Here is an 18,544-nt window from a genome sequence, read left to right as displayed (position 1 = left end):
GCAGAACTGCAGTGTTACGTAACAGGAGAGAGAGAGAGAGAGAGAGAGAGAGAGATGGAAATAGAGACCAGAGGAGGGAGAAGGAAGGATTGGGTGGGGGGGTATTAAACAGAATCAGGGGGCAAATCAGGACTCCTGCTCTACCTGTGTCAAGTGTCCAAAAGCTGACCTGGACTTTATTTATTTAAATGGTATCAAATCTCAAATGCTTAAACTGTGATCCCTAAACTTGGAACATCACTAAAAAGAGAGCTCATGGAGCTGTTTTCGTGTGTTTAACAGGATTTGGACCACATTTAGAATATAGCTGGCACATAGTTACAGGGCATTTTAGCACTATGAAAATGTAATCAGATGTGTTTAGTCAATCTGCTGTGCTGTGTTGTGGGAGGAGATTCAGGATTATGGACTGGTGTCTTTGTCCAGATAGGATTATGGCTCTGTAAGGAGATCACAACATTAATATTCATACACACTGTGTAGATAGGACAAGACAGAAAGACAGCACTATTGCTACACTATTATACAACATCATCTGAGGTTAAATGTTAAATCCATCCTAAGAACAACGTTTGGGTGCAGATGGTCCTTCTATATTTATTCAGCATCTATTTATAGGTTGAATTCACTTTCAATTGCATACATTAAAAATGCAAACTGATACACTTTATCAATATTACAAGTTGCATAACTCACTGATGACTAGAGGGCACATTGACCTGAACTGAATGTTTTATTGACATTACAAATTGACAAAATACAAAACAAAAAACAAAATGTACACCACAGCACTTGTAAACTGTTGTTGTAATTACAATAACCACTGACCTTTCAGCTTAGACGGAATTGATTTAAGTGTACACAAAAACAGCCACAGACAAACAGCATCAATAGAAACAAGACATCATATAAATAAAAAAAAAATCATCTTTCAGTGGAGGATGAAATAGTGTTGATCAAAACAGCATTTGCTACATCCTTGAGAAACAAGTCTAGTCTACTTGGTGTGTAACCTAATGTTACTAACAGCCCTAACCCGATTAACACATTGAATAAAGACATATTTACTTGAAAAACACTAGAGGGTAGTTGGTATCAACTGCCTCTAGTTTATTATGCAATAAGGAGATGTAGTTGTTGACATATGGCAAAGCAGTCCCAGCAGCCCCAAAATAATGTATTCTTTGCGTTGTGATTAAACTATGAAAAACAATTTCACAATATAAATTGCTACCTATTATGATGTATTGGATTAATTACTTTATTAGTATTACTTAGTATGAAAATACTATCACCCCCACAAAAAGATTTAGCACTTAATAGGTGACACATAGGCACACAGAGTAGTATAAAACACGGCCAGTCGACTCAAGATACACACTTGGATTTGACATCTACAAAATCAATAACATGAAAAGTTACCTGCAGATACAACACAGATACACATATAAAGGCCTCACTCGTTTGTTAACACCATCAAAGACACAATACACAGACTGCCCATCGGCCTGTCTGACCTGAACCTACCATGATGCCCCCCATTGTGCCATGGAAAAAAACCTGCTGTGCACTGTCGGATTCATCTACCAGAGAGGGTCAGCAAGGGACATAATTCCATTAAAGTACTATGTAGTAGTGGAGTCTGTGTATCCTGGTGTTTTGTAGGATATAAAAAGAACAATGCACTTAAATTTGATTTTTCCAAGTACAACCTGTCACAGCCAGAATTTTAATGCAGCATCTCAAATTGTTTTCAAACTGCACTGATTGTGTGATGCTATTTTTGACATACGTACATTATTATTATCATTAAAGGGTATGATGTTCATTGTAAAGCCAGAGAAAAATAACATTATAGTGTAAGATCAGTGTGTCTCTGCCTGTGTATGTGTGCTGAATTACAGTACAAATGACAAAGTAAACAAAGAATGCATTTGTTTCTATGCCTTTATGTATGTGTGCATTTGTAAAAGTAGGGTTGTACTGTGCTGTTTCAGTGTGTGTGTGCGTGTGTTTTAAGGCAGAGGTGGGTAATAAACTGGCGTGTCATGATCACACACACTGAACCCAGATGCCTTGTCAACACCCATGGGAATGTCCCAGTCTCCCTTAGAGATGGTTTCCAGTGTAAACTCTTTCTCGCAGTCCAGGAGGGTGAAGTCACTGTTGAAACAGATCTCAACCTGGCCCAAAATCTGGACACCAGCATTCTGTCAAACACAATAAACATATAATTTCACTGTCAGACACCATTTGAAACACACCTTAAATACAGCTCTTTTCTCTCCCGACACAAAAAAAATGCACCGACAATCCTGAATAGTACAGAAAAACCATACATATAACATACAGCAAATTATGAGCAACTTGTATTTGCATTGTTATTGTAGTGGTTATATATATTTATTTGAGTGAAAAAAGAGGTTCATACCTTTGGATGGGCACATTGGATCTTGGGTTTGACACCATAGAAGTTTTCTATGACTCCTTCAATTTGTGAAAACTACAGAAGACACAAAAGGAGCAGTGAGATGAGAGGTGATAATTGTCACCTTATCATAACAAGGCACTGTAATCACATAGGATTATTTTATTACAATGGAAAGAATATAAAATGTAAAAACCACTGGTCAGACTTGGGTTTTTAAAGACTGATTTTGATAAAGATACTTTTGACCAAGTTGTCATTAGCTCTTATTTTCTGCTTCTGTTCAAAGTCTTCCATGTTGGAGGTGATTGCTGTAGGACATAAATAATACAAATAGACCTACTGTGTAGTATTTTTCTGAAGGGATGATGTCGAACTTCTTCAGGATGCTACAATAAAAGAAACACAGATTTTCATTTGAGTCATTCATTTGATGCTTTTATCCAGAGTGACTTATAATATGAATATAAAAGTATCCAAGTTTCAGTGAACTAGTGTGTGGATTGAAAATGTTTCATGTAAATGAAACTCGCCCACAAATGGAGTGGAACATGGAGCCTTACATGGCAATTTTAGGGGTGTGGATTATAATAATGATCACATCTCACAAACACGCACCTCCTCATGAACAGGTAACATTCATCAGGCTGAAACGAGCGATTTAGGACAAGTTCAGGCAGTTAAGAGAGTCTGTTGAATCCCACATAGGACGTTCTTATTTTCCTCTTATTGCTTTGTGCAAGAACAAATATAAGAGGAAAGTAAGAAAACATTCATGCATGAGGCCCAATGTTTCCGAGGAAAGACGTGTGTGAGTGTGTGTGGGTGTCAATGTGTACATGTCCTGTACCTATCCAAGTCCACTTTATGGTATAGTTCCAGTCCCTTGCTGAAGTATTTATGTTGACTGTTCAGAGTGTCTGCTTTGGCTGCACATGTACCATGTTTTTGCCACTCATACTTCCTGTTGAAACAGACAAACAAAAAGCAATCGGTTTTACTATCATCGTATAAAAATTGAGGTGGAGAACACATTACAGTATATGATGATGATAAATGTCAATTTAATGACTGATTTCAAGATAATGGAGGGTTGCCACTTATCAAAACAGTGGCAATGGAAAATCCGCTACACATCATGCTCATTATGCCATAGAGTGCCACGTTATGGGATCTTAATCTCTTGCCCCTTGACTGAGCCTTATCAGCTATAATGTCAACAACTGTAATCTATGAAAGTCAGGTCTTGAATGCATGACACTGCATGAAATGTGTCACAGACAGATTGACAACAAGAAAACAGAAGGATTGACTGTTAGAGTACCAGAATCCAGGAGAAGCAGGCTTAAGTAAGTCAGGCCAACTCTTCTCCATGTCTGGCAGCAGGTCCTGAAAATACACACCGACAAACAAACTTGTTTTATCTTTCAGTAATTTGTTTACTGTATCCCATCTGAAAATCTTTCATTTATTCTCCCAAATTCTGTTTATGCCTAATGTTAGTCTTTCTTGGTTTTGTCTGCTTTAGATAAAAAGAGCTTTTAATCTTGCAATTCTGAAAGCGGAGGTATCCTCATGTTTCTGCTTTTTCCTGCCAATAACTTTCTCATTGGTGTCACTATCTTCAACTGGTGTCCATTTACATTTCAGTAAATTAAAACTACTACTGATCTAGCATAAAAGAAATGACTTTGCACCCAATTATAAAGACACATCAAGTCTGACCAGTGTTATACCTCTATTTCAGAAGTGTTGAAATGCCATGATGAATTGCAGAAACTCCCTGAATTTGGCCTGGAAAAGAGAAACATTCAAACTATTAGATATGTCACTTACTGCCTGTTACTTACTCACACATGTAGAGAAAAAAAAAAAAAAACACAGCAGTTATTACGACCGTTTCAGCTTGAAATGAATTTCTTCACCCAAATAACATACAACTGGATGTGCTTCATATAGTCTGTTTACTAAATAGGCTTGTGGCAAACGTGTAAAACATCCCTGTAGTCGGGTTTCAAGTTCTGAGCTGGGTTATATTATCATTCTGTATATACAGTGTTAAGAATGTTGTAATATAAAATACTTAATAGGTGGTTGTTACATTCACCATGCTGATATAGTACAGAACACACACTCTTACCTGTTTAAATACATACATACATACACACACACACACACACACACACACACACACACACACACACACACACACTTACCAAAGTCCATGTAGTGTCCAGTAGCTAATGTTGGGATGACAGTGCTCCATCTGAAATTCATGGAAAAAATTAGAAAAATCCATCTGGACACACAGATCCAACTGTAATTTTGTTAATAATTACACACTGGTAACACTACACACTCAAGTAGTAGTGTCTTATTGAACAGCAGAGCAAAAATCTGTTCTAAGTACAGGACAGGAATAAAAAAGTTAAAATGAACACAAAGCTAATTTTGGAGAGTATCTGTTAGGGCTTCAACTAATGGTTATATTTAACACAGATTGATGTTTTCAATTGCTTGTTTCTGTGGCCAAAAACAACATTACTATATTTAACATTATTAAGTTAAATATAAGTGAAAACACTTTTTTAAATACTTTTTAAAAACATTTTTAGAAGCTGTAAGCAGCAAATGTTTTGTGTTTACATTATAAATGTCTCAAGCAATTAATGAAATGAACAACAAATTGGATGATATATTGCCAACATCCAATATAACCAAGTTCTGCTTTTTCCCGCTGAAGAAAGACATGTTGAGTGATTGTTGAGTGGAAAGAGGTACTGCAGCACTACCATGTGGTCTTGGAAAAGAATTATAAGACATGTAGACATGCCAACATCATAAAACTAGAAATTGGCATTGAGAAAGGAAGCTGTTTCAATCAATAAGCAACTAAACAGAAAACAAAGTCAGGCGTATGATACAAAACCACATAGGTTTGACTCATCAGAGAGTCTCTTAGGTCAGCATAAACGTGCAGTCAAAAAGGACAAAATAAGGGATGTGTGTTCTGTGTCTTAGAGCATGTTCCTGTTAAAGAATATTGCTTAATCAAACCCCGACACAGAGAGTCTCATGACTGAGACACCACATGATGCCGGTTACATATTGAGTCAGTGACACAGATTACCAGTAACATTCTGGGGCCAAATACAGGTAAGTCTTATGATGGGATACCATGTTATTAAACAATAATCATAATTGTTCAATAAACAGATATAAATCCACACTGCCCTCAACTTATCACAACATGTAATGGGCAAACCCTTAATCTAAACCTATACAAACAATTTCTTTCCTCTTTAGAAATAGGTTTTCACTTTGGCAGACAGACCTTGTTTAAACCCATTGCTAACCTGCTTTAGTGCACATTCATATTCATCTTTACTGGTGCAGGAATTTACCTAACCAGACATAGACATAATACTCTGGCTAATGACTGACTGATGAGGCTCTTGAGATGAGTGTGACAACTGAACCCTGAAAAATCAACTACAGGTTTGCTTATCATGACCACACAACTGGAGTAAAATTCATTAACAATTTAGATTTAATAAAGTTAAAAACACTCTTTTCATTCTACAAATAAAAGAAGGATGTGTGAATAGAGCCAAATCTGGATCTGGTCCAAAGAATTACACAGACCCTTTTCACGGCACGACATTTTTGATTTGTCATATTAGGAAAAGCACAGGTGGAATTAATAACATTAATGATGGCTGGATCCCATTTAGGTGAACCAATTCCAGCACTTTGATATTGCTTTCTAACTGGCATGGCTTACTGGGATGAGTAATGGAATGGTTTCGTGCTTTGAAATGTCAAATTGTTTTGGGAAAAAGGCGTACTGCCTTGTTGAAGGTCAAAAAACAAAAACTAAAGGCAGAAAGAAACTCACACTACAGAAGGTGCTGGGCCAGTGGTGGGTCAGGATCAGTTTGGTCCACATGTGTCTGAAATACACATACACACACACACACACACACACACACACACACACACACAGACACACACACATTAAATTCTCTGTAGACACATTTTGTTTATTATTTTATTTGTTTATTATTAGCACAAAGAGTTCTATGTTAATTTAACAGATCACAGCAGAGGCAGGCTTTATTAGACCATCTGCAATTCTTTTCATTTCTACATATATGATTTCTGTACTTACGAATGTGAAACCACAAAGGCAGAGGACAGGGCTGCTGCCAGGCACAGCAGAAAAATAGAGCTGAGCCTCATCTCTGATCTGAAAAAGGATAATGGAATAGTCAATAAACAGCTGCTTTTATCCAGAACTATTGAACATCAAAAGGTTCAAGGTACTTGCAATGTCCATTAAAACAACATCCACAGAGTCCAGAACTAGGAGTAAAAATGTGTCTGTGGAGAATGAATGCATTTATCTTCAAAAGTAAATTTCTATAATAACGTACAGCATATGTATGAAACCATGTAGTAGAAGAATTGTAGACTACGCATGAAGAAAAGCCACTTGATCATGCTGACTGACTGTCACCGAAAAGGGGAAAACAGGTAGTGGTTTTAACTGCAGGAAATGAGAAGTTGTGAAGACCTGGTGCGGTAACTTAATGAACAACAACAAACAACCTTTAACCCAGCAACACCATTATATCAACAGAGGTTTGATATAAAGAATAAAGTGCATTTGAAACTTTGTGCCTGAACACACATTATCTAGGTCAAGTCATAAAACAGTACTCTGAATCATCATTAATCATTGCAGGAGACTATTTCGATGACAAAAGTGCTGTAGTATGTTAACCTGAATCTAGCAGTAATCATCTCCCAAACTGTACAGTTTTGTGTGGCAAACTGTCACAGTTTGTAGCAGTAATAACCCCAAACAAGAACATACAGCTTCCCTGTAACAAGCCACAGAGTCATCAAAATGCCCAGGAGGTATATTCATCTACATCCTAGAAACACTGCAGCTCTCATAACACCGCAGTGCAGATCACACTGTGTGTATTGTTGTCGCACTTGATAAAATACAGCTCGTATGTTTAGGAAAAAGCATTGAAAGATGTTTTAGAGGAAAATGGACTGAACTGTACTGGTCGGACGTTAAAAAGCTGTAACTTAAAAGACAGCAACGGGCAAACTTTGAAGTCGTCAGGCACAAGAAATTAAAATGTTTTGCTGTCGAGTTACCCGACATGAATGCTTCAATACAGATAGGAAAGTTTATTTACATGCACAATTCATACACTTAGGGCAATTTCAAAGTGCTTTACATGTATTAAACAATAATACTAATGAAAGTACCTAGTTAAGTTAGTTAACACGATAGTTAGTCATAGCTAGAAACTCGACTTAACAGCGGTAGTTTGATATATCGCGATTTCAAACAAGTTTAACTAACTTACCGACTCCTCAGACAGCAAACCCCGTTAACGAACTACAACACAGAGTAAAACTTAACTTTTAATCTCAACTAGCATCAGTTTAAACAAATTTTATGCTTAAAACTCACCTCTCCCTATGCCGGATATGTTGCAACAAAGACTTGTTGTGGTTTGTGATAAAATGAGCTCACAAGATACATTTGCAGCCTTTTGTTTATGTCCAGCAGCGGCTTCACTACCTGTATGCTCAGCCAATCAAGAGCGCCGTAGAGGTCATGCGTCATCACGTGGTAAACGTGGGTCGCTTGATTTACGATCCGGACCCTACCGGCTGCTCCTTGTCCCGATGACCTTTCATTGATGTACTAAAACCAGGCTCCTTGACAAAGTGTACAATCGTCCCTTTTACAACCGCTGGCCCTGCATCATACGCTATGAGTTTAGGACAGTTCGAGGGTATATATATATTCATGATTTTTGAATCAATAACTGTAGGTGTTTGACTTTATAAGAATTTATTGACTTGTGAATGAATTGGCATTCATAAGATAATAAATGATGATAAATGTCATTTTTGTAACAAAAGACGCAATCTGAAGAACACCTTTATAATGTTTTTTAGGAGAGAATATACCTGATCCAAACAGTCTGTGAAAAGCTTTAGAGCTTGATAAACAAACAGCCTTTGTGAAAATTGCAAGCTGTGTCCATGTTGTGTCAACAGAGAATGTCAGTTTGACAGTGTGTCCACCAAAATTACTTATTTAATCTGTAGCCAGTTGCTTTCACATGGTGTTCAACAATCAAACAATACAAAATAAATTATTTATTAAATTTAGTAGTATTTGTTGCATGTTTTAAAAATATATTTATGACAGATTCCTAATGGGTGGGATGTGCTCAGTTGGACTAGCTAACAACATACTGGGGGATTTCCATTGTTACCCTGTGCATTAATTTCTTTACAGTTGCTGCAGTTGTGGCAAGCTGCCATCCTATATGCTGAGCTAAACATATAATGGAGGTCTGCAAAAGCCAGAATGAACTCACACTGCAGTTAATGGAAAGGGACAGTTGATATAATTTTCTTTCAAAATCCCTCTGATCCAAGTCACTTTAAATTCAAGATAGATGTTCTGCTTACTATATGTAACATGCACTATTATAGTTTACTGTACTTGTTTTGGCAGAAAGCTGTGTATTCTAAACATTCTTTTAAAAGTGTCAGTTTAGCATGTCTATCTCATGTTTTTTTTTTTTTTTTGTTGTTGTTTCTTTTTCATTTGAAGACAAATATTCAATCATTTTACTGACGTTCCACAATTTCATTTTAATCGAACAGGCCTGACTTGTCAAATTTATGAATTGCCCAGGGGTTCCTTTTAAATTAATGACTCATTATGAGCCAATATGTAAAATTAAGCATGTCATGAGAGTAAAATGAGGAAGTGATTTATCTTGCTATGTCAGGAACTGCAATGTCAAAAAGGGTTGCCTGGAATAGTCAAAGTTTCATAATATTGAATGGGAAGGAACAGAGATTAACCATACAACAAATTGTACATATACAACAGTGACATTTTTTTTTAAAGTTATTTCTTCTTTTTTCAGCTTGCTTAAAATTTACCACAACTTTGGCACTCTTTGATTCCTGGCCTACCAACTTCTCACTGTCTGCCAACAACATAATGTACTAAAATTATCACTGGGCTTTGGTTACTAAGTGTGCTTCCTTATGACCAACAGAGGGCTCTTTTCAACCACAGACACGTTAGTTCTGTTTTTACCACACACACACACACACACACACACACACACACACACACACACACACACACACACAAAAGCACACACAAGCACACGCAAGCACACACACACACACACAATGACGAAGAATGAAAACAGAAATTGCAGTATTTTACAGTAGTTCATTGGACCTCATATGCATATTAATGAATAATCCATACATCTCCTATATCTGAGAGTTAAGGACATTATAAACATTTAGTTGAATGCAGCCTTAAAACTCTCCTCATGTGGGATGTGGTTTATAATTCGGCTAAAGAGAGGGTGCAGACTTTAATCTTAATCAGACTCGACTTTAATCTTAATCAGACTTGACTTTAATCTTTTGTTGTCTTTGTTTTCAGGGGGAGAGATCTGAGGTGGGGATATGTATAGGGTCACCATTGGAGTTTGATGATTGTTAGTTCTCCGAGATCACACAAGCTTACTTTGTATGTGTATGTGTGTGCTATGGGGTGGTTGGGGGATGAAAAGGGAGAAAATGTATGATGTATAATGCTTCTTTTTTAGACTTTTCCCAATAAAAAATTGATCACAAAGAAAAATTTTAGATGATGGATTGATGAAACCAGGCTGCCAAAGTTTTGTGACTTGTAGAGGTCAGTCTCCATAGGCTCTGCCTTCAGTACCTGTCTATCTGTATTTTCCAACTGGTTCAGCTGATCTTGAATGTGACAGAAAGGTACCAGCTTTTTTTTTTTTTTTTACCAGCTTTGTTTTTCACACCATGCTCTTCATCACACATTAACCCCCCATCCCAAATCACTCTCTCTTTCCTATATTCCCCAATGTAATGTCATGTTGTCCCATCATATGATTTAGTCTCAGATGAGAAATGTGTTTCACAGTTCCTCCAGTGTGTCAGGAATAGTCCTAGCTGTAACTGTAGCTAGATTTATAAATAGGCCCTTGGCCAAAGTTCAGCATGCAGCACAGTGTCTCAAGACGTTTCTGGGTGCAGATGGAGAATGATCTTAGAGACTTCAGTAGTCTAAAGTGCAGCTAGAATGATCTAAATGTATATGTGAAACAACTAGATACTGTAGATATAATGCATGTTGCCATTGAAACATTGCAAATTGATTGTCAGGGTTTGAAGACACATGTTTAATCAACTCTGAAATGCTGCCTAAAATGTATTTTATTATTCAACAAATATGCCAATGTGGCATGGAACAAATTAAAGTAACTAGCCAACTGTTCAAGTGTTTTCTCAGAAAGCTCAATGTATTGCTGCCTATTCTGTAAAGCTAAAAATGCTGCTCGTAAATGTGTTAGGTAATGCCCCCCATAACATAATAATGGTCAGATTCTCATCATTGTCTAGATCAGCTGGTATAGATTATCACCAATTATTTAGCATCAGCTGTTGAGCTAACAGGCCAGAAACCAGCAGTTGGGCTAACATGGCTTCCACCAAAAACTCGTCAAACTCTGTTAATCAAACTCTGTTAATCAAATAGTTGAATGGTTCTAGCAGCCTTGAGTCTTGAAGGATACTGGTTATATATAGGCAGCTCTCTCTCCTTATAAGGCCTTAGGGAGAGGCAGGTGGGGGTCGGTTGGAGACGGGTGGTGGTTGCGTTGGCCTGGTACTTGGTTTAGGCTGACTCCCTGTGGATTCAGGCTGCCAACTGAAGTCGCTGCAAAGGAAATCTCAAGAGGTAAGAAAAACTGTAAAAACTGTTTATTCAATCGTCTGTTGCTGACCCCTCTGTGTATCCAGATTTTTAATCTGCTTTTGTTCTAAACCTGAGTGTAGCAGGCAGGATGACTGGGATGGAGGAATGGGGAGCAGATTATGGCACAAGCGAGGGATGTTGCATGGTCCCTAACCAGAGCTGATATTAAAGTGATGAATATTCAGATATATCAGTCATGAAGGATGTGTGGTGATTTAATTTGAATAAATGATAACGACTGCTTTGAGGATCATGACAGTAATTACCTTGTCTTGGAAATGACAAATGATATAGACAGCAGTTCTGTGTGTGTGTTTATCATGGTAACACTATAATTGGGTAAAGTGGACTCCCACTGGACAGTCAAATTTGGTAGGGACTCTTTGGACTGTTTCTATTGTGAACAAATTGTTGATGTGTTGTTCTGGGAATTACAATGTGTTTACTTCATTTAAACTTGACCTCATACATAATGTTCACAAACATTTCATCTTAAATTAAGAAACTTACCACACAAATTACCCATTATTATTCCATTGTATTACTTTTACCACTAGTTTGCCGGCAAGTATTTTTATCCAAATAGCAACTGTTTATTATCACATGGATCAAGAATTTCAGAGGTTTGTACAGTTATTGCAGAGGTTTACTGTTTCAGACAGAGAGGCTTGGGTGTCATTTGGCATGTATTTGTGCTGTTACAGTTTTTGCCACTCTGACATAAGCAGAGGACACTGTACTGGGGTGAAGGACTGACTTGCCTTTAATCACAAATTACCTGAGGGTAGTTTAGCTTAATGCTTATTTCATTTGAAAGCACAAGGTCTTCTATGTATGTCTGTCGTTTTTATGCTTTACTTTCTGATGTGATCTGCTCTAGATAGGTGCTATATAAATAAACTTTACTTATTTAGCAGAAATATTTGGGACTTCAGTGATTGTAATGGTATTTCTTTGTGTTGGACATGCTGGCTGATTGGTTGTTGGACAGGATGAAGTGTATGAAACAACAGAATATTTTCTGTGAGAAATACACACTAATTTTTGAGTTATCAACTGAATTTGTAAAAATATTTCTTATAGGAGTGATACTGACCTTTTCATTGGCAACTATTATACATATGTGAGGGTATGAGCATGAACATATTGAAAAGCTAAAAGTCATTTTAGGGCTCAGAGGTTAGAGGTCACGGGTTAGGACGTTAAGGTGTCATCTATCATCTGTTTAACTGGCTGCTTGATTGACAGTTTTGGGGCATTAGAAGTGAGTTAAACACAGCTTTGGTAATAGTTATGGTGACCCTGAAGCTGGGGCAAATGTTTAAAAAATGTGGAAACAGAAATGTCTTTGCCAGTGCAGCATGTCTTGGTAGCTTTCAGGGTGAGGTTGGGCAGGGGAAATCAGTTTCATGTTTCATCTGACCTTAATTCTAGTCTCTGGGGACTTAGGTGATGTAAGGCAATTATGTTCCTACGCCACAATGTGTGCATGATGTAAGACACAGTTACGCTCTTGCTTTGGTGTCTGCACTGTAAAACATGTTTATATCAGATACCCTGCTAAGAAGAGTAGACATCACTTACAAGGTGAAAGCTGTCATCACCTTGAATTAAAGACACTTTAAATTTTAAATTTTCATTGTTAAAAATAACTCTTAACTGTTTAACTATGAATACAGACCAATTTATAGTTTCAGATAAATTCATTTATTTGAGATTTAAATACATTGCTGATGCCCCTACCTAACATTAAGCAGTGTGAATGTAAATACACAGCACTATAGTAAAATTATCGTAACGACGTAATGCAATACTGTGGATAGTGGAATGGAGAAAGAACTACCGGTGTGGCATGTCACCGTATACATTTTGGAGTTTTTCATATCCTTGACAGTATTTGGTACAAATTAGAGTCAGTGCAATTTACATCCAAGAAACACTCATACATAAAAAGATGTACTTTCACAAATAGTTGATTGGTGAAAATATGCAAAGACAGCTCTTCGTAAGTTGCTGAGTATTTCAGTTTTTTGACATTGGAGGTTTTCATTAGACTGCTGCCAAACAGCAGTGAGCTAGCCAAAAGTCTTTAGTAATGCATTTGAGTGAAGAAAGGAGGCAGACCTGTCAGTATCACCTGTTAAGTGGAAAATAAAAGCAATTCCAGTCCACCATTGTGAAATAAATATGCTGTGACTACTAGCACTGAATTTAGAGTTGTCAAACTGTTGGAAAAACTTTGGGGCAGCTGTACTGTCAGTTACTGTTCATATCTATCACTAGTCCAACAATAGTCTACATCCATGCCTTTTGTTTATGTGTGTGGACACATGTGTCTGTGTGTCTTTAAATCAATATAGTGTCACCTTGTCATTCCTGAAGCAGCCACTAAGACTGTTGTGTTTGTGTGTGTCTGTGCATGTAACAGTGTTGCCATCTCCATGTGTCCAAATTCCAGGAGGGCTTTTCTTTTAGTAGAGGGCGAGGCAGTGACCACAAATATACTGTATTGCCCATTGTTGTTGTCACACATTGTTACAAAGAATCAAGTATTTTTTTTGTTTGCAAAAGCCAGAGAAACTCCTCAGAATACGTAACCATCTCTTTTCTTGTTTACATTTGTCTTCATCAGAATACATCTCATCTCTGACATCTCTTCAACAATCCTTTAGGTTTGGTAACCCTCGTGTTTGTGTGTGTTGGTGTCACTGTAATGTTAGTCTGACTTGTTGTACGTGAGGATATACTATACTGTACAACCATGTCAGTCTGTGTGTGTGTTGCTGGTCCAACAGGTCATTATCAACAGTGTCACCATGTCGGCAAGGCTCAAACATGGACATTACGACCACGCATACCACCACAAACAGAGCCAGTATGTGGTTAAAGAATACAGCAGGTACAGGATACCCTCTGATGCTAATTCTAACTGAAACATATACTAAAGCTTATACAGCACCTAGATAGTCCTAATGTTATTTCTAATGGTAATATTGTAACGGTAGTAAGCTTTGTCATTACTAAACCTGCAAATTCAGCCATGTAACCATTAATACAACGCACTCTGTTAAAACACTTAAACGTATTTGCAATGCATGATGGTATCCATACTGACAGCCTGCATTAGTAAGCAGAGTGAGAAAAACAGCTCTGGATTTGCATTTGAACTTGAGCATTTTTTCACACATAAAATAGATGAAAACATTTAAGTTTTGAAGCAGGCTGCCTGGTTAGATGTCAGTGATAACATGCCAAAAGTGGATTGCTTCACTAATTTTAATATAGGCCTAATTTATTCTCTGCAAAGCTGTATTATGCAGCAAAAAATGAATATAGGATTGGGAATTAGTATGTGGAAAAATCAGGGTGAAAAATAAAAATAAAGAAAAAATCACGACATCCCTTGTTTTCCCTGTAACAAAATGGCAATTGTAACTCTTACAATTCAATTGTCCAACATTATGGGTAAAATATCTTTGACAGATTAACTATCACACAATGAGTCACTGTGTGTATGCTTATGTATGTGTGTTTTTGAGTGTGTGTGATTTGCTGTGTTTCATGTCTTCACTTACCACTTAAAAAAATCTTTTTCTTGCTGCTGCTTACTTCATCTTGCTTCTTTCTTGCTCTCTTTTTTTCTAATATGCAGCTAATCAGCACACTAAACTTACCTTCTTTTAAAACAAGGACTACTTGATAAATTTAACAAATGTTCAATGTCAAGTGTTGGATTGTTTTTACTAATGCAGTGGTAGTGATCCTGCTCGTATAGAGCTCATTTTGTCACTGATTTCCTTTCCCTTTCCTTTTTTTTTTTTTTTTAAAAAAAAAAGCTCATGTTAATATGAAGCTTGTGTGTAATGTGTACTGAACAATGTCTGACTGATTTGCTGACCAAATATAAATGATCTATTGTTTGCTTAAAATGATAATTTTCTTTACAGACAACTAGCAATTCCAGCTATATTTACCAAACACAATGAATGTTTTTTCCTCTGTTTTAAATATGGTCATTACGAGGTATCTAAAGAGTGACTAAATATATGCAGTCTGTTCTTTTTCACATAGGCTTATCCACCCTCCTCTAGAGAGCAGCACAATAAAATTTACACATACTTGTTTTGTCAGTCAGGACTAACCGACAAATCTCAAAGACTGTAAATAGCCATCATAACCCAACCTGGCATTCACTTGAACCACAAAATGTAAGACATTACTTCTGGTCTCATCTTCCTCTCTTAAAATACAACATTGTCCCTCCTACCCTATCTCATCACAGTGGCCGATCCCCACACCAACTGCTTTGTCTGTTACTGTTAGCTTTCAGGATACCCTAGACTTTCTGGACTGCAAGGCACACCCTTCTATTTGTTTGTGGCAGTGGTGTAATGACCTCTGGCCTGAGGGCTTTATAAACTACAGTGCTGAAGGACACAGAGCTTCCCACTTCTGGCTCTGTTTCTGCTGCTGGCAATCTCCAGCTCTCAGGCAACAGGCCAGATGGCAGCTCTGGGGCAGTCTCTCATGGGTTGGGCTCTCAATGGCATAGCTTGCTGAATATGGGATTTGGCTATGCGCAAAAATATTGAGTATGGCAGCAAATGAACAGGAGGGATATAGTGATTAATCATTGTCCTCTCCCTTGGTTCCCCTACCTTGGTTCTCAATGGGTCATGACAAAAATGTCTTTCCAAATGGTCAAAATTTGTTGTTCAGAGGGTTCTTACAACTTACAAAAGTAGGTGATGTTTGTAAGTTACATTTTTGTTTGTAGAGATATTAATAGCTTGATCACAATGTTTTTCATGCACAATGGTGCACAGACAGACGATAATAACCCCATCTAAAGCTAATTTGAGTCACTCTTTCAAACATAAATTACAATTGTCTCTTTCACAACAGTGCTCTCTGTGGTGCAAACCTTCCAGTGGGCACAAGCACAAACGGGGGCGTGTCATGTACACCATTACTGTAAGGCAAAATCCTGTGAAAAATCCTCTTTTAAAAAAGCTTTTTACTGTGATGCTTGAGACTTTCTGAAGTCAGCCATGTCAGCCCACTAATGACATTTCCTTTAAGCTGGTGTCTCTTCTCGCCTCATACAGGGATCAGAGGAGAGAGACTGTTGATAACCTGCTGTGTAAGGTCAGCTTCAGTCAGGGAGGATTTACTTTGATAAATCTCAAAGTGGAGGGTTCTTGGAAAATGTCCAGCAGTTTTTGCATGAACCAAGTTCACACCTTTTGTGTCTTATATTAGCGTCATGACAGGGGTTGAAAGCTTGGGGCTTCACTCCTTTAAGTTTACAAAACCTGTCAGATGGAAAAATCTGTGTGAAAAAGAACAACAGTTGTGATTTGAAATCCTAGTGCTGTTGGCACAAGGAAGGCACCGATCTCTAGCCTCATCACTTTTCAAGTCACTAACTTTGTGGATGTTCGGCCGGGATATGAGAGTCTTTACACACTGAAACACTTTATTTTTCCTCCCTCAAAAATCAGATAGTTCTCAAAAATGTATAAACAACAAAGTACAATGTGGACTTTGACTACAAATCATGTTAACACTGGCTACAGACTGCATGTAGCCTGCTCCACTTACTGTATCTTAGAGACAAAACAAATTACCAGACAGCTGAACACCAGAGTTACTTTGGAAGCTTGTTATTTTCTATTATTGTTGTGGAAGCAGCGCCAGCAGTGTAAATGTTTTTGGACACACCTTTATGTGAACATAATATCACATCTTAAATATTTTGGGTAAGTGTGACACAGCGTTACAATATGTGTGTAATAAGTACATGTTTAAAATCACATTTCTAGCAATTATCAATTATCAGCGTATGTTCGAGTGAAAATAGTTTTTAGGAATCTGTTATGTGGACTTAACTTACTGTCTGTCTTTAAGGTCTGAGGCGATGGAGGAAAGATATGAGCACAAAACAAAAGCTCACATCCAGGAAGTGGTAAGAATCTATGAATCTTCCCTATCCAGACTGTGAGTATTAAATATTATATTATTCATTTGTTTAATATTTATTGGTATTCTTGGTTGGCTGTCTAGGTGAGGACGAAGATGACGGAAAAATATGTGCGTGAGGAGCCCATGATCAGGGGACCAACTTTCTTGGTCAGACTCAGGTCTCACACAGTGTTTGAACACACTTCAATCAAACTCTTCTGTAGTGTTGAGGGCTTCCCCATGCCTATTGTAAAATGGTGAGTTTGAACTAAAAACTTTTTACCTTGTAATCTCATACCAAAATTGATAAAATATATTAATTAAAAGTAGAAATTTTGGTTAAATTCCTCAAAGGATCACAGTTACACAACTGTACAGTGTTTCATGAAGATAGGTTTGGGCTTTCATCTCTCTTAGATATGATATACTTGATCTTAGTAATAATGATTAAAAAAAAAGTGGCTGGTGAGCTTATATTTTCCTCTCCTTTAGGTTTAAAGATGGTGTGATCTTGGACATATCCTCTGGAAAGTACCTGACTGAAGACAAAGGTGGAGTCCATACTCTGGAGATTCCAAGGTACAATAAATCCAAACAGATTTCAGAATTATTTAAAATTAATTAAAAATGTAATCTAAACAATTCAGCTTTCAAACCTTTAAAACAAAGGTTTGGTAAAAGTTTAATGCACCTACCCTGAAATTCTTTGATTCTTTGAACTAATCCTGTTTGTAATTCATGATTCACTGCTCCACATAACTATTCCTGACAAAACAGATCAGAAAGAGCATTTTCTCTTGCCCATTTGGACCACTGACTGGCCAATCATCTGCCCCAAGACTACATCATGAATAATTGTAATAGAGTAATAACGTCAGAATCAACTGACTGTGTGGGGACAAGAGCGTATCCTACTTTTCCTTCAGTCTTAGGAAGCTCAGCTGTTCAAGTGCTGACCTCAGTGCTACGTGATACTCCAGGATTCTTCCAGTCATCACTCTCTCCTCAGATCCAATCACCTTTAGCTTTTTCTGTCTGATAGTTACATACAGTTCAGCCAACAACCAAGTTCACTCCATTTACTCCTTGTAGAAAAATACTCCTAAATAATCATTAGCTTTCTAAGAGGGGAATAATCTGAAAGTAGGATTAACTGACTAACTGAGATTATTTTATCAGCCAAAAAAATGGTCTACTGTTAGACTGTTCATTCACACTGAATAATAAGTGTTTAAGCTTAAAATATAGCAAAATGGTCAGAATGACTGCTACCATGAAAGGATTGGGATGGTATT

At 37.3% G+C, this 18,544-nt stretch overlaps 2 protein-coding genes across 4 annotated transcripts in view; one reads left to right on the top strand and one right to left on the bottom strand.

Moving 5' to 3' along the window:
* Positions 1–714: 714 nt before the first annotated feature.
* Positions 715–8,036, bottom strand: rnaset2 (ribonuclease T2). Its single transcript, XM_044347202.1, has 10 exons — positions 7,926–8,036; positions 6,600–6,677; positions 6,327–6,381; positions 4,645–4,694; positions 4,165–4,222; positions 3,753–3,817; positions 3,279–3,392; positions 2,772–2,817; positions 2,432–2,503; positions 715–2,210 (listed from the first exon to the last, which is right to left on the bottom strand). The coding sequence occupies exons 2-10, from the start codon at positions 6,668–6,670 to the stop codon at positions 2,016–2,018; spliced, it is 726 nt and encodes a 241-aa protein (XP_044203137.1). The 5' UTR covers positions 6,671–6,677; positions 7,926–8,036; the 3' UTR covers positions 715–2,015.
* A 3,127-nt stretch (positions 8,037–11,163) lies between these two features.
* Positions 11,164–18,544, top strand: part of myom2b (myomesin 2b) — a 31,886-nt gene continuing 24,505 nt past the window's right edge. Inside the window, exons 1-6 of one of the 3 annotated variants that reach the window (XM_044347171.1) lie at positions 11,175–11,267; positions 13,918–13,957; positions 14,081–14,184; positions 17,196–17,253; positions 17,352–17,506; positions 17,742–17,828. In XM_044347171.1, the coding sequence (XP_044203106.1) occupies positions 14,102–14,184; positions 17,196–17,253; positions 17,352–17,506; positions 17,742–17,828 (383 nt within the window). In that variant the 5' untranslated portion in view covers positions 11,175–11,267; positions 13,918–13,957; positions 14,081–14,101. Of the gene's footprint in view, positions 11,268–13,917; positions 13,958–14,080; positions 14,185–17,195; positions 17,254–17,351; positions 17,507–17,741; positions 17,829–18,544 lie in introns of all 3 variants that reach the window. The other 2 variants (XM_044347181.1, XM_044347191.1) reach the window with 2 other exon arrangements.

The sequence above is a fragment of the Thunnus albacares genome, chromosome 1 (assembly GCF_914725855.1).
Source record: "Thunnus albacares chromosome 1, fThuAlb1.1, whole genome shotgun sequence".
NCBI lineage: Eukaryota > Metazoa > Chordata > Actinopteri > Scombriformes > Scombridae > Thunnus > Thunnus albacares.
The sequence above is the reverse complement of the archived record's forward strand: the minus strand, read 5'-3'. Positions and strand labels throughout refer to the sequence as shown.